This window comes from Crinia signifera, chromosome 1, assembly GCF_055691185.1.
Source record: "Crinia signifera chromosome 1, ASM5569118v1, whole genome shotgun sequence".
NCBI lineage: Eukaryota > Metazoa > Chordata > Amphibia > Anura > Myobatrachidae > Crinia > Crinia signifera.
Window position 1 is genome coordinate 175,378,002 of NC_139217.1, and position 19,076 is coordinate 175,397,077.

General features: G+C 44.8%; 1 protein-coding gene across 1 annotated transcript in view; it reads right to left on the bottom strand.

Moving 5' to 3' along the window:
* Positions 1-17,162, bottom strand: part of NAAA (N-acylethanolamine acid amidase) — a 36,929-nt gene extending 19,767 nt beyond the window's left edge. Inside the window, exons 1-2 of the mRNA XM_083177896.1 lie at positions 16,871-17,162; positions 13,197-13,364 (exon numbers count right to left, since the gene is read on the bottom strand). Coding sequence (XP_083034022.1) covers positions 13,197-13,364; positions 16,871-17,052 — 350 coding nt within the window. The 5' untranslated portion in view covers positions 17,053-17,162. The remainder of the gene's footprint in view (positions 1-13,196; positions 13,365-16,870) is intronic.
* Between the last annotated feature and the right edge of the window lie 1,914 nt (positions 17,163-19,076).

The window sequence follows — 19,076 nt, forward strand, 5'->3', positions numbered from 1 at the left end:
TTTTGGATTAAATACATTTTTATTTTTTGAGGACAAACATTGATCTTTATACATCCCAATCAGTGCCGATTTTAACATAATTTTCATGTTGCTTTGCTATCCAACTTTACAATGCCTACAATCAAACGTCTATGCCCTCTTCATCTTTACCAACCTGCTTGTTCCCTCCTGGAAGAGGTAGCCAGAAAGTTGGTCAGTGTATAAGGTGTGTTTTTCTTTATTTTACACAAAGGTCATGTTATATTATGTAAACAGATGTAGCAGCTGTCATTCAGCCGGGGGCTGCCAGCTCCCACCAGACGGGGGCGCCCGTTGCGACAGAGCTCTCCGCTGTGTGTGTGGCTGTCGTCCGGTCCACGCCGTCTCCCCCAACCCCCCCACATGAGCCTCTCACGTGTCCCCCATCAGATGGAGTGCCTGTCTGCCGGCTCTCGCCAGAGGAGGGGATCTGGCGAGAGCTGCCGCTGGATGACAGGCGCTCCATCTGTATTATGTACAATGAATATTAACTTTATGTAATAGGTTTTTTTTTATCATCTTCAACAGCTTTTATTGCAATTGGGTTTTTTTTTCTGAAAAGTCTATGGGCGGTATTCAATGTGAATACCTGCGAGGTGCAGCTAATCCTTTTTAGGATTCGCTGCACATTCGCCACGTTCCGGGCTCGCTGCCCCTGACAGGCGAATATGAGCTCCTGCGGTGAAGGAGCCTGAGGAGGGTGCCAGGCAGAAAGATGGAAGTCTCTCTGCCTGCCCCTGAACGTTTGTGGGGGGCAGGTGGGCTCCCCGGGTGCCAGGCAGCACAGGCTGCCCCCCGGGGGTGCCAGCAGGGGAGTGTATATTCACTATACCCGATCGTAACGAACGGGTGCAGTGAATATATGAATATGTAATGAGCGGCTCGGCTCCGGCGCCCCCTGCTGGCTGCTGTGTAAAAAAAAAAAATATATATATATATTTTTTTTTAAATTAAATATATATTTATGTGCTTACAGCACATGAATAAAAGTAGCATGCCCCTCCTCAGAATAAAATTCCTGATTTTTTTACACCAAATGTAAAAAACAAAACACTTTATTTTAAAAGTTCACCTTCCACTTTACCATAAAAAGATAGCGATTGCTACCTTCAAATGTATTCGCCATGTGGTCATTGAATAGGGTGATTCACCGTTTTAGTCAAAAATTCGCCAAACAGCACAAATTCGCCATAAAAACATGGCGAATCAGGCTCATTGAATACCGCCCACTATATTAAATATACAGTTTATGGGATGATCCATTCTAGCCTCCCATGGGCAATGGACGAGGGGCAGTATGTTGCCTGGGACTCCACAGTGTGTTAATTCACCTCTATCTGTGTTACAGTAACTTGATAGGCAGCTGAACTCTCTCATTTAATAGAACGGCTGTCACTCTTGTGTTTCTGTAGAAATACTTTATAAATTGTCCCTATTGCAGCTAATGAGGAGAAGGATTAGGAGGAGAGGGATGCCTGTATCTGTGCAGATCTACTTCTGTAGTGTGACTGATCCTTGTTGGAAATGTGTTCCCTAAATAAATACATGAAAATATAATTATCATTTAAATCAACAAACCTAAATGAGAAATTTGCATCTTATAAATAACTGTCTTTATACATGTGCAATATTCAAGGTTATGGAAGTAAAACTATTAGGTTTTACATCCTCTTTTAGAAAACCATTTCTTCTTTCCTGAGAGGCAAAATTATTTTCATTTGCTGAAAATCACTGAATGTGTGTGTAGTAATGGGATGTGAAAACATACACCTAGATTCTAGAAGAATGTGTACTCAGGGCCCAATTCCTGATTCAGACCTGTTCCAGGGTTTGCACATGCGCATATTCAACTAAAACTGAATCCATCCGACATTTGTGGGATACATGACAAAGCAGCCGGGGACACCCCTGTTGGGCTGTTCCTTTAATTTAGAGATTTTTCTTATTTAATTTAAATGTTTAGGTACATTTTCCTTAATCCATAAGAAGACATTACACAAGATATTAAAATGTGTTTTAATACAAAATCAGTGCCCGGAACCTTACTATGGAGGCTATGGTATGTACTCTCTTGTACAAGGGCTTTTCGTGGCCCTGTGAGCTCTGCTGACTGTTAGCAATGGTGGTAATACTTATAACTTTACCTAGGATTGGAAGCCCACCCATCCTTCCCCCCTCCTACTCCCCAAGCCTCACCTGCTTATTCCTTTATTATTTGCACAGGTTTTCTTTTTCATCTTATAATCATGGTTTGCTAACATGCTGAGTTCTCCTAGGATTAGCATTCTTCAACCACTGTGCCATGGCACACAAGTCTGCCTTGGGCTGTTCACAAGTGTGCCACCAGAGCTAGACATGTCCACACCAGTTTACAGCCACCACCACAGAGATGTCCACATCAGTTTACAGCCACCAGCAGATCTGACCACTGGCCCCTCCTTTACTTGTAATACGATAATAATCATTGGTTGGTGATGGCTGTTATTGCTTCCTCTCTCTCATAACGATGGTGTCAATGGCAGTCCCGGATTAAGAGCTTGCTGCTTAAGAATTACTGTGAGCTAAGGTGAGTAGATGCTCAGGTGTCCTGCTGTTATACTGCCCTCACTAGCTGCCTAGGAGAACATAATGGCAGCTAGGCAGTGACTCATATGGTGGAGAACTGGGATGTCCCCTGTGGGGACAGACAGGCGCTGGTATGGGTTAATAAACCAGCTGCTGTATGGTGTGGGGTAGTCACTCCCACTTAAACAGAAAAACAAGCAAATATATTTATACAGCGCTACTATGAGGAAGAATAATTGTAGATAACCACCATGGGATAAAAGTTGAAATTAAACATTTATTTCATTAAACCAATCTATTACAGTCAATAACTAAAAATTAAAAAAGTATAAAAAAAAGAGAGAAAATATTTATTATAAAATATAAAGTATAAAATAATGCTATAATCAATATTTTCTCTTTTTTTATACTTTTTTAATTTTTAGTTATTGACTGTTATAGATTGGTTTAATGAAATAAATGTTTAATTTCAACTTTTATCCCATGGTGGTTATCTACATTTATTCTTCCTCATAGTAGCGCTGTGTAAATATAGTGACTCATATGGTGTTCACATTTTTTTTAACTCTACTCCCCTGGGGTACTACACACTGAAAACTGTTGGAATTGGCATGAGGTCTGTCCTGTGTTCTGCAAGCAGATGAATCTGTACGGTGTTAATCTGGGTTTCAATTATGTGAGGGCCAATTAATTTTATTTTTGGTATGGGAACCAATTTTTTTTCCTCAACTGGGGGATCAATGGCCCTTATTCTGATTGATGCGGACTTTACCGCGTTCTTACGGATTGCGTCTTTACGGCGTCTGCGCATGCGTAGAGAACGCAACGCGCATGTGCCACGCCTTGACTCGGTACCAGTTCGGACAAAGACCGTCCAGAACTGTTCACCGCTATCATTCGGGAAATAGGGGCGTATTATGGGCGTCATGCGGAATGACACATGGGCGTAGTTTCAAAGTGGGCAAAACGGGGCGGAAACATGGGCGGACACGGGGGAGTACACTTATGTTGGGGGGCGTACATTCGGAAACCACTCCGAATGCACGCGAGCAAAAAGGGCTGAAATGTGCGGTGTCCACAAGTGTACTATTGCTTTGCGGACACCACTCGTTCATGCGGTAGGCGAACGTACGCCTAATGACTACAACCATTAACACCTGAACCCAATACAATCTACTCCTTTACTCATTACTCACTAATAGGCCGCTTGTCAGTGCTTTAATTGAAACCATTGCTGCTTCAAGGAAACATTACTAGTCCCCCACATATGCTGTACTTCTCAGACACTTAAAAACTGCTAACAATTGACATGACAGAATATTAATACTATCAATACACATGTGTATTCGACATGTACTCATGAAACCACACATTTTGGGTAAAGTAAACACATTTATTTATATTCATGTCACAGTCAATGCCACTGTCATGCAATGACCATAAAATTAAACATCAAAACTATAAACAACATGCCAGGAATGCAGCAAAATAAATAATAATAAAACACAAATATAATAGCACACAGATGGACTCCAGCACCTCCTATGTGCCACTGCACATGTAGCCAGTGGGAAATGAGGAGGCTGCTGGCCCTTCTACAGCAGGGCAAGCTGCACCTGACCATTCTACAGCAGGGCACCCTACACCTGGCCCTTCTGCAGCAGGCCAACCTGCAGCTGGCTCATATGCACCATCAGCAGACTCATTTGGAACACAACCGGGGACTTCACCAGATAGTACCATGGCCATCACTTCAAGTACAGCTGACAGTAATGCCAGGCACAAGAGGGCAACAGGGGAACCACAAAGGACATATGAAGCAAGGGCTCATCTGGTTCCCCTCAGCACGTGATTGGACACAAGAAGCTGACACACACAGCACAATGGAAGATTTGGGAACACATAACGGTAGAGATTAATGCGGCCACAAGTTCATTTCCGACCACGTTTGGCCTTGGTAGGCTCCTTGGCCTGTGCAGCAGCTCTTCGGGGACGCCCAGATGCTGGGGCAGGTGGAGCAGATGATGTGGAGGGGTTGGCTGGTCTACCCCTCCTGCCAGCAGGGAGTGTTTCCGCTGGTAATGCACCAGAAACGGATGACATTAGGACCCTGTTGCTGGTAACCAGCTCCACCATAAGCTCATTATGGTGGAGGAGGAGATCATTTTGGCGGGTGGCTTGCTCGGCCAGCACCTGAGCACTTGCAGCCATGGCCTGATGTGACTCAGCCATGGCCTGCATGCTCCCAGCGATGGACTGCTGGGTGCTGACCAAGCTCGCCAGGATCTCCTCGGTCCTACGCATCCGTTCTGATGCCAAATCTCCCTGCTGGTTGATGTCCACAAGCACCTGGGCCAAGGCGGCCAAATCGGCTTGGCCCGATGCCTGCTGCTGCACAGGCCTACCTCTGGGGCCAGGTGGCACGGACTCCTCCGCCTCCTGAGCAGAGTCCTCACCAAGCGGTGGGGTGTCTGTGGGAAAAGATAAACACAATTAGGAGACATTCTACGATAATTACTTGCACAAGTTTATGGCATGACCAATATTTACCTTCCAGAAAAGACGCAAACACTTCAGCTGGGGCCTCGCTATCCATCGTGCTCACCCCCCTGATCTCCTCAACTGAGATACAGCTCTCCGCCATCTCCTCCAGGGGGGTGAGCTCTAGCCCTGATGGCATGGGGCCGGCCCCAGATGTCTGGCTGTGTTCCCACCGCTTGGTCATCTTCCTCTTCAGGTTGGTTTTGAAGTCCTGCCACCTGCAATGTAAGTTGACATATTAATACATGTCACTCCCAATGTTAGCTGTTGCAGCCATTGCTCTGTGCTACATATTACAACATGTGATTAATGTCCCATATATAATATTACATGCAACTATGATATCAACCGTTACAATACACATTCACAATCACCCTACTCTAACTCTCAAGGAAATAACATGGCAATAATGTATGTGTATCGTAACAACCTCATGTGCCATTTGCAAAATGCATATAAGCATCAATTCAATCATTACTTGGCTATTACTGGCCACATGTATCACAAAACAACTTGCCTCTTCTTCACATGGTCCGTCTCACGAACTTGTGGCGCAACTGCATTAATCTCTGCCGTTATCTGTTCCCAAATCTTCCATCGGCGTGTGTGTGTCAGCTTCTCGGATGGACACTCTATCCAATCACGTGCTCGGGGAACCAGGATGGCAAGCTCCTGTGCTTCATATGCCTTATTTCTTGTAGTTGGTTCCTCTGTTGCCCTGGCTCGCCCCTTGCCACGTCCCTGGCCACGCCCCCTGGCACCAGTCGCTGCACTTGAAGTGCTGGCCATGCTACTACCTTGTGAAGTCCCCGGTTGTGTTCCAACCAATTCTGCTGATGGTGCATATGAGCCAGCTGCAGGTTGGCCTGCTGCAGAAGGGCCAGGTGTAGGTTGCCCTGCTGTAGAATGCTCAGGTGCAGCTTGCCCTGCTGTAGAAGGGCCAGCAGCCTCCTCATTACCCACTGGCCGCATGTGCAGTGGCACATAGGTGGTGCTGGAGTCCAGCTGGTCAAATAGTTGCTGCAGATCTGGGTCCACCTCTGGTTGTGATCCAGACATGTTAGCAACAACATTGTCACCTTCTAATACCCCTTTATATACTGTTTGTGTATCCTGTTTGGCGGACATCAGCGGCAGCTGCGTTCCGTGCGTGTGCGTACGTCGCTGTTTTTTCGCGCCGCATACGGTGGCTGAAATTCCATTGTGTAAAACCTGGCGAAAGTTCTACATGAAATACTGGTCACCAATGCTAACATTGCATAGAATCTTCTGATACACCTGTGACTATTGCACAATACCCATGCTATTTTCTAGCATGACATGACATTTGATTCATGACTACTGTGGTATTGTGGCGTTTCATTGCAAGCTAAAAGTAGCCCAATCCCTTAGATAATCCAGGCCACAAATCATGCAATACTCATCTCTACTGTTATAGACCACGCATGTGACAGCCCTATAAATAGTGAGTTTAGTTTTGGGGGAAGTTCAATATAGGTGCTAATTATTATACCTTGGACAAGGGATCTTATGTGTTTGTTATATCTTCATTATTGTAGTTGATACTATCCCTGATGACTGGTGAGTACATTGATTTATGCTATCATGTGTTGGGGATTATTTCCTGTGTTGATGTATGATTTGTTTGCATATATAGATATATATCTATATATGATGTTGGAATTTATTCACATGTTTCAACATTTCAAGGAGCATGCAGGCAGGCAGGCAGGCAGGCAGGCAGGGCTGGTGTATAATGCTGGTTTCAGGATACCTGCAAGTGTGTGTATGTGTCTTTTACACATAAATGTACGCATACACATAGATGCATAGAGTAATTAATGCTAACTACAGCTATGCGTTGCTAAGCTATAGCACGCGTTGCTTGGCGGAGCGCGGCCTTATTGGATTTGCTAAGGGCATACACACTGTGTTTTATATATATCAGATTTGTTCATTGCCATACATCAACACTACGGTTTTGAAGGCATGCGAATTTGTCACCATTTGTGTTGGCGCAGAGACGCTGTTAATGTAAAAATGAACAATAAAGTTATTATCACAAATAACTGTGATCAACCAATGCCACCACCTGATTGGTTGATAGATGCCATTGTCAACATGGCGGAGACTCGAAGGGCAGAACCCTTCACGCATGAGGAGCTGCGAGTTCTTGTCTCCGTCATGGAGACAAGGCTGGGCCGTGCAGGGCCCTTTATAACCAACAGGCACAAGCGGAGGGCCTATGCTGCGGCAGGGCGCCGAATTTACGCCCGCACTCGGGTGCGGAGGTCCCTCGGGCAGCTGGAGAGGCGGTGGTCGGACCTCCGCAGGCGCCAGCCCCAGCTGCTTCACCAACTCAGGGGCGAAATAGCTGAGTGTGAGTATTTTAGCTATGAAATTTCGCACTTACAACATAGCATATATAAACAATAAAATGTGTCTCATAATAAGTGGGTGTCCATGGGTTTAAAAGTCCATAGACTGTTATGTGTGCTTCTTCCTGGTTAACATGCAGTCATGAGGCTTTTATATGTAATGCCATAGCATTGAGGATTCTGATGCATACAATGTGCCCGATCTAATATGTGTTACACATTGATAAATGCCTGGGTTGTAATGTGGGAACAAATTACTAACCATCACATAATAATTTGAATGACACACTTTGGAGTCCATTAACAGTAAGGAGCTACTTTCCTGCATCGTTTGCCATCATTATCACCCTTCCATGTATGTCTTGTTTTGGATTAATAAATGTGCCCCAATGAGCCAACATTGACCATGATGTTTTTATCTACCACACAGCACGAGCCCGAGCCCGACAGGCCCGTGAACAGGCGGAGGCAGGCCTGGCCCAGGACGAGGGCCAACACCCCGAGGAGGAGGTGCCGGCAAGGGTGGAGGAGGAGGAAGTTGGCCAGGAGCAAATGGTGGAGGAGGAGGTGGAGGAGGAGGAGTTGCGTGAGGAGGTGGAAGAGGAGTTTGTGGCGGAGGAGGAGGTGTTGGTGGCGGAGGAGGAGGAGGAGGAGGAGGAGGAGGTGGTGGTGGTGGTGGAGGAGGAGGTGGAGGAGGAGTTGGAGGAGGAGGTGGAGGAGGAGTTGGAGGAGGAGGTGGAGGAGGAGTTGCAGGAGGAGGATGTTGTGCCCGAGGAGATGGCGGAGGAGGGGGCTGAGGAGGCCACAGTTGCCCCGGACACCTCCAATTCAGAGGGGGAGGAGGCGTGCCAGGCACCGGAGTCGGCGCAGATCGGTATGTTGACATAATGCATAATTCATGAAGTAGTTGTACTGGTATTTGTTTTTTAGCACTGGTGATTACAAATTTTGGGCCCATACTAATCATATAGACCCCAAAGTGGGTAGCTACAGATACAGGTACGGGTTAGATGGGGTGTCCAAGGCATCCCTTTCATCCAGGACACCTCTGAATTACACAGGTTTGTGGGATGGGTTGGAGGTCCATTTTGACTGCCACATAACCGTTGTAGTTAAACTGGATCCTGGAGTAAAGGGATGAGTGGATCATTTGTGGCTTAAATTCACCTGCTGCAAGCGTGGATTATGACCCATCAAATAGTGGAATCTATATTGTTGGTGAATGTTATTTATAAACTCTAGGATGTATGCTATAAATGGAGTATGGCCCGGCCTACCTTGGAATGGAGTCAGAAGTTGCCAGTGTCCCAGGAGCCTCCTCTACCTAAACACCCCCTGTACTTCAGTTTTTTTTTTGGCCGTCACAGAATTGTAGGTTGGTTTAGACAGAATTATGATTTTGAGGATGTGTACTGTGCATTCCTTACATTTGCATAACTCCCATGCCACGAACCATCACTGAACTTAGACTGAGCAGATTGTGACAAGTTCTTATTGACGGAGCCCATGACCTGCTTGTCATTGGTTAGTCATGGGTGGGTTGTGACTGAGAAGAAACAATATGACTGTTATGTCTTCTGCAGAGTAAAGTGTATAGGCCAAAAAATACAGTATGTAGTAAATAACTTAGCATGTATGTATATATGTGTCATATCTATTTATCTATGTGTGTCTCTATCTCTCTACATCATGGGTCCTCAAAGTGCGGCCCTCCAGATGTTGTGAAACTACAAATCCCGCCATGCCTTGCCACAGTTTTAACACTTCCTTATAGCAAAACTGTGGCAAGGCATGCTGGGATTTGTAGTTTCCCAACATCTGGAGGGCCGCAGTTTGAGGACCCATGCTCTACATAGATATATATATATATATATATATACACACATGTCACCTAGCATTTGTGCAATTTATGTCGCAGTATGTGAAATGTATGCAAGAATAACATGACTAATTGTTGCCCCTTTGACATGCCCACAGATGACACCACACCGGCAGATGAGGGTGTGCATGGGGCCCTCCGGCGACTGGAGCACCATCTGCGGCTGGCGCAAGCAGACCTGCAGGACCTGAAGGACCTGCTTCTTTAATTTCGAATTTTAAAATTTTTTAAATTATGTTAATTGTGGCGTTAATAAAATTCTTTATGCAAGTTCACAGTTGTTGGTTTTATTTGCACTTTAAATAGTATATGTGTTGATTGTTTATAATCTTTTACACAGGGTGTAATACAAAGCATTGCACTTACATTGCTGTAAGGGTTAATGTGTGCAATGCATGTGTTAGGCATGCTTGTAAGGATATATTGGAATCTAATTGATTCCAATTCCAAATAAGCAGTTTTTTATGAGGATAGGTAATTGAATAAGTGGGTCATGTGATGTCTTGCAGAAGATACTTCATAGTGGGTTGTTTGGCGTAAATCCTCCGCTTACGTGCGGTAGCACCGCTTGGCTCCCGTTCGGATGCGGTATTCCCGAGCATACTCTGTAATACTCTGTAATACCGTGCCGAATCGGAGTGTTTCTCCCGCACACGCATGATTTGTATGTCGTCCGTAAACACGCCCTGTTCTTAAAGAGTGAGTCCGTCCGAATGCGGAGGACACGTGGGCGTTTCTACGGACGATGCCCGCATGCGGCAAAACACCGTGGCGTGCGGACCGCTCCGTAAGAATGCGGGAATTTCCGCACAGATCAGAATAAGGGCCAATGTGTTTTTCCTCTGTGGGGGTCTGAAGGTGTGCTTTGGCAATTAATTTTTTTTTTTTTAAATCTAGATGCACCTGAAGCCGTGCTTGTATTTTACTTGTTCCATTCCTAGGCCTATAGTTAAGCACTTTCTGTGCACCAGTGTTTTGTCTATATTTGCTTTGTTTTGCTACTGTGACTGACTTTAATATTATGTTTGTTCTTCTGTATGTTTGAAGAAAAATAATAATAATTTGCACTAAATGTATTTTACTAGATTGTAGAGGTCTAGACCAGTGGTTCCCAAATTCGGTACCCCCAACAGTGCACATTTTCCAGGTCTCCTCGCAGATTCACAAGTGAATAATTAGAACAACTGTGGATCATATAAAATGTGTCGGTGAGTAATGAGTGCACATGTGTGCCTGCCGGGTAACCTGGAAAACATGAACTGTTGGGGGTAATTGAGGACCAAGTTTGGGAAACACTGGTATACACCATTGATAAAAGCTCTACTGTATATTAAAATGAACTCTTTTTTAAATTTACTTGTAGCTTTAAACATATAACATACTGTACATTCGGATATGGTATAACTTAGCGACAGTCAGGATTCCAACGGTCTTTTCTCCAACATCGGAATACCGACTGTCGGGAACCCATCAGGGGGGCGAATGCATTCGAGCCCTGTGGACCCCCACAAGGGAAAATAGCCCATGTAAGTCGGGATTCCAACTGTCGGGATTCTGATGTTGGAGAAATGACTGTCTGAATCCCGACTGTCGCCTGGCACCCATACATTCTTACCTCTGTCACATAAAGGCTTAAATATAAAAACCAAGGACATTGGAACTTTTATAAAGCATTATCTGAATAGGATAGCAATATACAAAGTTGCCCTTTAAACTGCTGTTCTAATAAGTTACTTTCTTAAACATGCTTATTACGAACACTAAGATGACTGTCACAGATGTGATAAAACTGAAGATTAGCAGCATTGTTAGGTCTATCTTGATTATGTCCAGAAAATCACCTTGGCTAAGATAGGGATTGGTTTACATAAAGGGAAAAGGGGAAATTGGGAGATTGGAGTTTTTTCTCTTTTCCTCTCTTGGCAAGTAAACACTAAAATAGGGATAGAGAGGCCAAACTCTGGAAAAGGATCGGTAGGATCCCAGGATTTAGGTCCAAAACTGCCAGGATTTCTAACTCGGGATTGCAGCCTCCAATCCCAGGACTTCAGGATTAATTTGCGCATGCAGTTTTCATTTATTCATGCCGGCCAGCACTGAGCACCAGCATCACTTCTGTCAGACACTACCCAGCAACCAGGTGTGTGGCCTGATGTTAGAGATCATGCTACGCAGCCAAGCACCTTCCTGCCCCTTCAGCAGTGACCGCCCGCTTAAAGACTGCTACACTACTGTTCTCAGGGAATGCTGAGATTGAGAGTTTTTTAATCCCGAATCCTGGGACTGGCCTCCCTGTGTCGAAGTTAAACTGAAACAGCAAAACCAGTTGTGACTGTGTTATTGACATGCATAAAGCTTTCTAAAAACATCAGTCCTTTTATTACTGTGAAAAATCTAAGATTATGCAGCCTTGGAGTACTGGGTATATCATTAATAAAAAAAAAAATGATTGGAACCAGTTTTCCCCCAACTTCCCATCTCTCTCCCCTGTGTCCCTACATTCTACCTTTCTCTCTGTCCTGCCTCTCTTTCTCTCTCATCATCTCCCCATTTTTCTTATTAGGGTAGCAAGCTGAAAAATGCATCTAATCCTTGGCAGTGTTCCACATATGCACCAAGTCCCAGAATGTGATAGATTCTAGGAAATAGATGCAGTGGGATCCACCACAGTGCCCTATAGAAGCCTATGGGTTTATTTAACACCTCCCCACTGAAAGAGATCCACCTGCTCTGGTCCGATGCGCATGGGACCGCGCATCCGACCCGACTGCATGTCAGGGACAGAAGATTTGGTCTGATTTAACGGCCCGATTGGTCGCAATCGACCAAAATCAGACCAAATAGGCTCAGTGTATGGGGGCCTTAAGAGCTTTCCTTTGTAATTTTCTTCATGCACATGACGTTACTACAGATGGAGGTTGGCGTATCTTTGCAGGGGCTGGCGTTTCTAATGCCAGCCCCGCCATATATATATATATATATATATATATATAGCCATCCAATGCTGCCGGCACTCCAAGTGTCTCACATGCAGCTGCTCCAGGTGCCAGAAGAGTGATGAATACCAGTCCAATGACCCACCAAAGTGTGAATAAACGGCACTCGAGGAGACTTTGTAAATGCACAAAAAAGTGTATTGAAGAATACAGGTATGTGGGGGACGTTTCGGGGTATCAGCCCCGTCCTCAGCCCCAAACCTACAGCAATCTTATACAATACAAACGCACAATATATACTCACCTGGTGACCCGCTTTGGTGGGTCATTGGACTGGTATATATATATATATATATATATATATATATATATATATATATGAGGAACAGGGGAAGAACTGTCACTCAGGTCTTATCTTAGCTGCAAACAGCTGTAGCTTGCTCCGTTGCCATAAGCCAGAAGACTGCACCAGGTACAGCCAACAATGCAGAGAATGGGGAGACAAAGGCACTGTATAACACCAGCCTTATTGTCCTGACGACGGGGGCTTGACCCCCGAAACGTAGACAGGCTTTGCTCTATATGGATTAAACTGGTCCATGTTTGCTTCACCTAAGAAGTCTCCGAGTGCCTTTGTCTCCCCATTCTCTCTCTCTCTCTCTCTCTCTCTCTCTCTCTCTCTATATATATATTAACCTGTATACCTATATACACACACACCAATCAATGGTCAAAAATTGTTCTACTGTTGGAACTCAGTATAAATATGGATATTCAAAGTCATATGTATACTGTATATAGTAGGTTTAAGGCACTTAATAAAAACAGCATTTTTTACATATTATATTATTTTATTCCAGAATTTGTAGTTGTACTTACGCTGTAGCTTCATAGCAAAGGTTTAAGGCAACTACATCACCAACACTAACTCCAAGTGATCTCGATATACCCTTTATTTCTCCAGCATACGGTTCATGTACTAGAAATGCCAAGTCCACCTCTGCCAGGGGACGGATGATAGCATGGACCCATTTAGGCAATGTCGAGCTGTAAAACAGAGATGTACCCATACTTATTGTACACAACTATTTCTTTGGATAGTTTTTTATGCAAAAACAATGAACTAGGATATTATAGAGATGACCTGTGTGTGCCTAACACAGTGGTTCCCAAACTGTGTGCCTAGGCACCCTGGGGTGCCTCAGGACACTTGCAGGGGTGCCTTGGGTTGGTGGACCAAGATCAATTCATATTATTTATGGTCAATGTACCAGGCAAAACCAGTGCTTGTGGCTGCCAATCATAATATATGTGCACAAACAGAAGCAAATCCTGTCCCTCACCAGATAACTGTGACATATAAACACAATGCACTTAATTTAATATTTTGTTTCTGAATTTCTCGATAAGAAGCATTTGGCCTAGGGGTGCCTTGAAAATATTTTGATGCTCTATGGTGCCGTGATTCTAAAAAGTTTGGAAACCACTGAACTAGGATATTATAGAGATGACCTGTTTGTGCCTAACAGCAATATATGAGGAGATATTCCACTTTTCTACTACAGGCTGGGCTTGTAATGGTGTTCATCTGACATAAATGAAAGTCGTATATGATACAGTAAGGCGAAGGATAATATACATCAGTACATCGGATAGCGTAGGATAACAATACAAAGGGCGAGATTCAGCAATAATACCCGGTGCACATCGCCGGTATTTGCATAGTTAATAATCGCATATGCACTAACATATGCGATTATTAACGCAAAAGTGATGCACGGCGATGTGCTCCGGGTCCCCCCCTCCCTGCTGGAACCCTTACACAGCTGTAAGGGCTCCGGTTCCTCCTCCCTGCATTTAGAAGTGGTGCAGGCAGGAGGAAATCACTGGTCCGGGCAGCACAGCAGGAGGCTGCCCGGACACAGGTAAGGGGGGTGCGGCGCGGATCGGCGGGGGGGGGGGGGGGGGGCGCGCGGGGCGGCGGGGGACTTGAAGGGAAGCCCATAGGCTTCCATGGGGTTACGCCAAATAGGAACTGGCGTAACCCCCCGCAGCGAAGCCCCAGCAATGGGGCTTTGCTGCATATGAAAATGTGGTAAAAAACCCAAAAACTGGGTTTTTACGGCATTTTCTGCTTGCTGAATCTCGCCCAAAGAAACAATCAAGGGGTATGGTTCATAGAATAGACAAGCATCAGGTCAACCACTGAAGTTCGACATCCATGATGGTCAACATGACTGAAGGTCATTGGGTCGACACAAGCATTAGGTCAACATGTGGAAGGTCAACAGTCAAAAGGTCGACGTGGTTTTTTCACCCAAATGTCGACACAGTCAACATGGATACTAAAAAAGTACACCATGTCCCCTTGCATGGCTCATGCTTCTGCCTGAAGGAGACAAACGTTATATGGCAGAGTTATAGTGCCCGGTTTTTAAAAAGAGGCACTTTCGTCATGTCTTAACATACAACTGTACAAGGCTTACCTTAAGTATCTGTATCACACCAAGTATCAAGTAAAGCCTCACTTCACAATTGAGTCGGAATGCCTTTAAAAATATGTTTTTCCTGCATGCAATATTTAGGTAGTCCATTGGCATACTGATCGGCAATGCACTGGGATGTCCTGAATGTAACATAACACTTGCCACTCATACTAACCAATTCTAAATATACTAGTTACCATTCTGAAACACCTTTCACATCCTGCGCAGTTTATTTATTTATTAACAGCTTCTTATATAGCGCACACATATTCCGCAGCGCTGATCCTCTTTCCTGCCTGGGGTGTTGCTGTCTGCTGTGTTGTTTCTATCATATTGTGGCCTGTATCTCAAAACAGACAAGACTGTACAAGAAGCACCAAAGCAGACAGCGACACCCCAAGCAGGAAAGAGGAACTGCACACAATTTGAAAGGTGTAAGACATAATAGGAGCAATAACAGTGTAATTACACATTACGCTACACACCGTAGTGCCCCTTGCACATTGCACTGCACACTGTAATGTCCCTTACACAATATGCTGCACACCGTAATGCCCCTTACACATTATACCACACACCGTAATGCCCCTTACACATTATACCATACACCGTAATGCCCCTTACACATTATGCCACACACCGTAATTCACATTACACATATGTATACATAAAATATGAGGTGAGAACAATGCTGAAACAACAATATTCTGGGGTACATAAAATGTAAGAAAAGTCAGGAAGACCTCTAGGGATTAATGCTGTAAGGGGACCTGCTTGCAGACATGTCAGGGGGACTTTTGACAATTGATCCCAAATTGCTAGGGTGAAGAGAATTGTTGCTGTCTAACAGAAGCCAGCAGACACTACGTGTACAGCCTCTTGTGCACGACAGACCCAGAGATAAATAGAAAATCTGTGATCTGGGCAGACCTTGGACGCTACTCCTGGGTGATTAAGCCTTCCACGTCCTTTTGCTGCTCTGTGTAGTTTGATCCAGGGGAGCCAGGGAACCAGAATCCAGAACGGTTAGTAGCTGGCTCAGGAATGATGCGGCAGTAGCTGGCAGCTGAAGTTCAAACCACAGTGGAGGAGGATAGGTTTGCTAATCGCTAACTGTGGAAGCCGGCCCCCGAGCTCTGACAAGCTGGTGGCTGGCACCACATTTAAAATAACTGCGGTCTCAGTGGCGGGGATCGGCAGTGACGGGCAGGTATGCAGGTGGTTTTGCCAGATGGTGAACCTACAATGCAAATGCGGTGCGGTCAAGGAACTGCGCTGCTGGCACACACCTAGTTATGGCCGTACTTGAATCCCCCTGCATACACACTGAGCGGCTTTCCCCCTGCCCGGCGCCGACAGAGGGGGGAGGACGGCGTTGCATAGCACAGAGCTATGCAAAGCCGTCCCCAACGCCGCTCGTCTGTTGGTATAACCAGCAGATGAGCGGCTTTCCCAGCGATGATGCGGGAGCGCACAGCAGCGCTCATCGCTGGGGCATACACACTGGGCGGCTTTGAGCTGAAAGCCGCTCAAGCAGGCTGTTTTGAGCGGTTTTCAGCTCAAAGTCGCCCAGTGTGTATGGGCCTTTAGACTTTGTCTTATATAATCCTATAAAATAAACATATACCAGTGCATCCTGTTTTTAACCCTTTTAATAACAACATTGCTGTGAGTGATCCTTAAAATTTCCGCTAAAAATGCCAGCTCACAGCGACTGTTCTTTTAGTATAAATAAATACTAATACAAGTCAATTAAGTGAAGTTTGCTTAAACATTGCACTCAAAAAAAGAAAGATCAGTCGTTGTGGGCGACGCTGGCATTTTTAGCGGATATTTTAAGGATCGCTCATAGCAAAGTTGTCATTAAAAGGGTTAATAACAGGATGTTACTATCATTTGCTAGTTCACTAACAAAACCTCAGATTGGTTGAACCCACACCTATGTAGGAGAAAACTAAGAAATTATAAATTTTCATGGCTAGAAAAGTTAATAAGATCAAAACAGAAAAAAAAACTTTGTTCTCATAATTTTTAAATACATTCTTCCAAAGGGTTGCAGACACTCACAGAAATATCTGCTCCATAGCCTGCCGCAGGTATGTGCGGCTGTAGTGTGTCAGCACCGGCTCCCATCGCAGCTCAGGTGACAGCTCCAGGCTGACCGTGTATCTGGGTGCAGCGGAATCCCGGGCATCGGAGGGGCGCGGCCAGGAGCCCAGCAGCAGCAGGAGCAGGAACGGACGCCACATGCCAGGGTCAGCCGGAGACAGGTGTCAGTCACGGTACAGACACTCAATTGGCACCAGAGGGGAGTGCACTCTACAGAACGTCAGAATGGCCGCACTGTGCAGCAGTTACCAAGTGCCTGAGGGAGGGCACAGAACGCTGACCCGGAGTGGGCGGAGTGGAGCACAAGGCAGACTGCACAACATCACATCACAGCGCTGTACTGTACTACTGTGCAGTGCACTTTTTTGTTCTTACAAAGAACTCCTGGAGACTCATCTCTTAGCACTCTGATATTCTTAATATTGTCATACTGCTGATTATTTTTTGTAAGTGTATTCCACCAGGAAAGTGACAGATGTTTCTAGAAAGGCACAAATAGTACTCATTGCACAGCTGACAAATATGTCGTTACACACACCACAACAATACTGCCTGTGTGGCCCTTGGAGCGCACTGCATACCATCATGTGTGTGATAAGTGAACTTGGTAGTGAACCTGCAAGTTTTTGGAGCCCAACGAGCAGGTAAATGCCACGCCACACAACCCCACCTGAGTGTAATGCAGCCCATGTGCATGGCTGTAAATGGGAATATATCCTACAGTGACGTGCGGTGAGGTCAGTCACTGGTGAGGCTCTGTATTTTTGAAATTATTATTATTATTTTTACCAGTTTCTTATATAGCACACAAATATTCCGTAGCGCTGTACAGAGAATAGTTGAACATTCCCATCAGTCCCTGCCCCAGTGGAGCTTACAATCTATATTCCCTACCACATGTACACGCACACACAGACATTCTAAGGTAAATTTTTGTTGGAAGCAAATTAACCTACCAGTATGGAAGCAATATACTTATGCTTAAAAGTGATGCCCAAATAAATATAGAAAAGGATGACAGATATTACAATGGTCATTGCCTTTCTTCCAGTTGTTACTGAGAGCACCAAAGGGTATAAGAAGGTTTAATGAGGGAGAAAAAGAATGCATATCTATATGTCTGTAATGAATTTTTGGAACAGAATGCTATTGCAGAGTCAATCCACTGGTAACGGCCCAATAAAATATTATACTATAAATAATTAATAACTAATCAATAATTCATAACTATTATAATATTAAACTATTATTAAACTATTTATCAGCTGGTATTTTTCTGCATTTGTCAACTGGAATTCAATTATGTAGCCCAAATATGGAATAAAATCCAAACTACCAACCAAATGGTTTAAAATCTTCAATTGAAAAGATCAATTCCTGTAAATATCCATATATTAAATAAAAAAACAAACACACTAGTGACAAATGAAAAGCTGCACTGGAACTGGCTGAGATTGATACCAATGACAGGCTTGAGATGAGGAGATGTAACGTGCATAGATAGGAAGGAGGAGGAAGACTGCAGAGTCCTATAGGAGGAGGCTGAGCCATACCTGGGCTCACACAATCCAAATCTCAGAGCCGGCCCTAGCCAATTTGGTGCCCTAGGCATGATTTTGGCTGGTGCCCCCTAGCTGACATTCTCACCACCACCGCGCTTAAGGCCCATACACACGGTGTGATTTTGATCTGATAGCAGCTCAGTTTCATTGTTTGAGCTGCTTTAAGATCAAAAGCCTCCCAACTGAGTATGGACAGGGCTGATCCGCGCTCTCGCATCATCACCGGTGGCTGCAACTCACCTGCTGGTACTACCAGCAGACTGAACGGCTTTCCATAGGGGGTCAATACAATTATGCACACAGACATCAAGAGTGCAAGTAAGTGAAACTGTATGCCGCACCATCTGCTGACTCGTGGGTTTTTGTATGCAGCCCCATAGGGATGCAAGCAGAAATCGCACCCTGTTCAAGAAATATTGGAGCACCTCCCTCCTATTCAACATCCATAATTAATACCATACATAAAAAACACATGTGCTGATACTGAGAGAGACACACTGTTGATAACAGATGCAGTGTAGGGTTACTCTGCTATTGCGCATTAATCTAAGATAGACCACTGCAGCATCCCAAATATTGGGTGACATTCTATGGGATGAGAT